General features: G+C 41.9%; 1 protein-coding gene across 1 annotated transcript in view; it reads left to right on the top strand.

Annotated features, from left to right (window-relative positions):
• The first annotated feature begins 495 nt into the window (after positions 1-495).
• Positions 496-2,500, top strand: part of LOC136846945 (uncharacterized) — a 3,151-nt gene continuing 1,146 nt past the window's right edge. The window contains exon 1 of the mRNA XM_067118199.1: positions 496-746. Within this exon, the coding sequence (XP_066974300.1) occupies positions 496-746 (251 nt within the window). The remainder of the gene's footprint in view (positions 747-2,500) is intronic.

Below are 2,500 nucleotides of genomic sequence, written 5' to 3'. Positions count from 1 at the left end.
CGTCTTCTTCCATCATCCCTCTCACTCTAAAATACCTACTACTCTGACCGAAATACGCGGAACCCCTTCACTTCACGGGGCACATACCTCATTCCAACTCTTACACAAATCCTAACAGCTTTCCTCTGCAAAGCCTTCCTCACAAACACTACAAGGGGAGGAGGGGGAGGGAGGAGAGGGAGGAGAGGAGAGGGAAGGGAGCTTAGCAGGAGGAAGAAAGAGACAGCCGTAAGAACAACAGCAAACATCCCGGGTTAAAACAAAACGCGAAAATGGAAATGCCACAAGTGCCAAGTCAAACACATGGAACAAAGTACCACAAAATACCGAATGCTAATTTGACGACCCCATACAACAACGCCTGGATGACCTAAGACCTCACCCAACAGTCCTTCCCTCGTTCCATCCAAGAGCCCCGAGATCCTAACGCCTCCCTTCCCAACCTTCAGAACTACCCTTTCAAGTATCCCATCCACTAGACAGAGAGAGGAGAGAATGGTGGTGGTCGCCCTCCTATTACTCCCCCACTCCTCCTCCTCCTCCTCCTCCTCCTCCTCTGCAGGAGTCCAGGCCAGCAGCACTAGCAGCAGAGGCAGAGGCAGAGGCAGCAGCAGCAGCATCAGAGGCAACAGCAGCAGCTCCTCTTCCAGATTCGCGGGCGGCGGTTTACGACTTTGGAATAGCCATAGGGAGTGGGAATTTTCTGCGGCATCGCGCTGTAATGCGAAGGAGGCCATCACCTTCCTGTAAACTTGGACTTTTCACCCACTTCACGAGGCCATTGCTTCATTGCTGCCGGTGCTTCGACGGGGAAGATTGCTCTTGTTGTTGCTGCTGGGATGAGGAGTGATGGTTAGATGGAGTGCCCCTACGAGGGCAGAGGGGGGGGGAGGGGAGAGGAAAGGGATTCAGAGAGAGGGTCAGGATAAGGTGTATGGGCTTGCTTTCGCAGATGGAGAGGGAAGGCGAGGGAGAGATCCTAGACCAGGCTAAATTTTGCCCGATGGGAAATACTTTGGTTTACGAGCTGTGTGGAAAAAAAAATAACTCTACAATAGCCACGCACTGGGTCAAGGTCATATAGCGACCTTGGCATTCGACGGAAATTTCAAATAATCCCTAAGTTAGATTTCCTTTGTACTTGTGACATCTTTGGAATAGTCGGATTTCTAATGAATCTGGGGCAAGGTATATTTAACAATCGTATCTATATTTTAATAGGTAGGAAAAAGAAAGAAGACATTTTGAACTATATGCCAACACAAAACAATTGAGGTCGAATCAGATGTAACAGTGTAATTTGCATCTCTTTGGAAATAATAATAATAATAATAATAATAATAATAATAATAATAAAAAATTTCGTCTTCATGTGGACTACCAAACCATCAAGATTTTCTTCCAACAACTGCAACAAGATAAATTAAGGTCATAAGATGAAAGTAACGAAGGATAACCTATTTATATATATATATAATATATATATATATATATATATATATATATATATATATATATATATATATATATATATATATAATATATAAAGGAAAAAGGTTTTCCACCGGAACTCTTGCGGGCCAATTTCAAAGAACCCACCAATGCATCGGCCGAACCAAGTGTACACGAAGGCAACGTGTCCTCGGCGGACCGAGCCCAAAGGGAGCTGTAACCTGCGAAATTGAACCTGTCCTCCCAGAGGTACTCGGTACATACGTACACTTCTCTCTCTCTCTCTCTCTCTCTCTCTCTCTCTCTCTCCCCCCTTACGGACAACTGTACCGTTGTTACCAGTCACCCGGGTGAACGAGGATCGATATTACCAAAGGCTGATTCATAAGCCGTTGGGAGAATGTAAGGAGGAAGGGACATAACACAGACATGCAGTCATGTGTATTGTGTTTGCTCCTTCTGACCAGCAGGTTTTATGCGCCATTAAAACCTAACACCTACGCCAAGGAGCGCTAACATACCGAAGACTACTGTATAATGAAAGTGATGAAAACGTCAAAATCGGTAACATTTCATACTAAATTATACAACGCTCTATTTGCCCGATAATGCAGAGTGGAAATTATTACGAAGTAATGTCACCCAAAAGGTTAACCTCTACTTACCAGCAACATTAATCAATTGATTAAAACAACCTATCTTCTTTATTACAAATGTTAAAGAGAATGAGTTTAGTTCGTAAAATTATCAGTAAATTTCCACTGATTCATTGATGATCTACGCACGAGTTAATGAATGTTCATTTCAAGACGAAAGGACACCGGTGAAGGTATTATAGAATGCTTTTCACTTCAACGTAAAAATAAGATGTACTTACCATTCACACACACCACACACACACACACACACACACACACACACACACACACACACACACATAGATATATAATATATATATATATATATATATATATATATATATATATATATATATATATATATATATATAATATATAATATATAATAATTATAAATTTTACAATCCAAA

This window comes from Macrobrachium rosenbergii, chromosome 16, assembly GCF_040412425.1.
Source record: "Macrobrachium rosenbergii isolate ZJJX-2024 chromosome 16, ASM4041242v1, whole genome shotgun sequence".
Classification (NCBI taxonomy): Eukaryota; Metazoa; Arthropoda; class Malacostraca; order Decapoda; family Palaemonidae; genus Macrobrachium; species Macrobrachium rosenbergii.
This window is presented reverse-complemented; position numbering and strand designations above follow the sequence as displayed.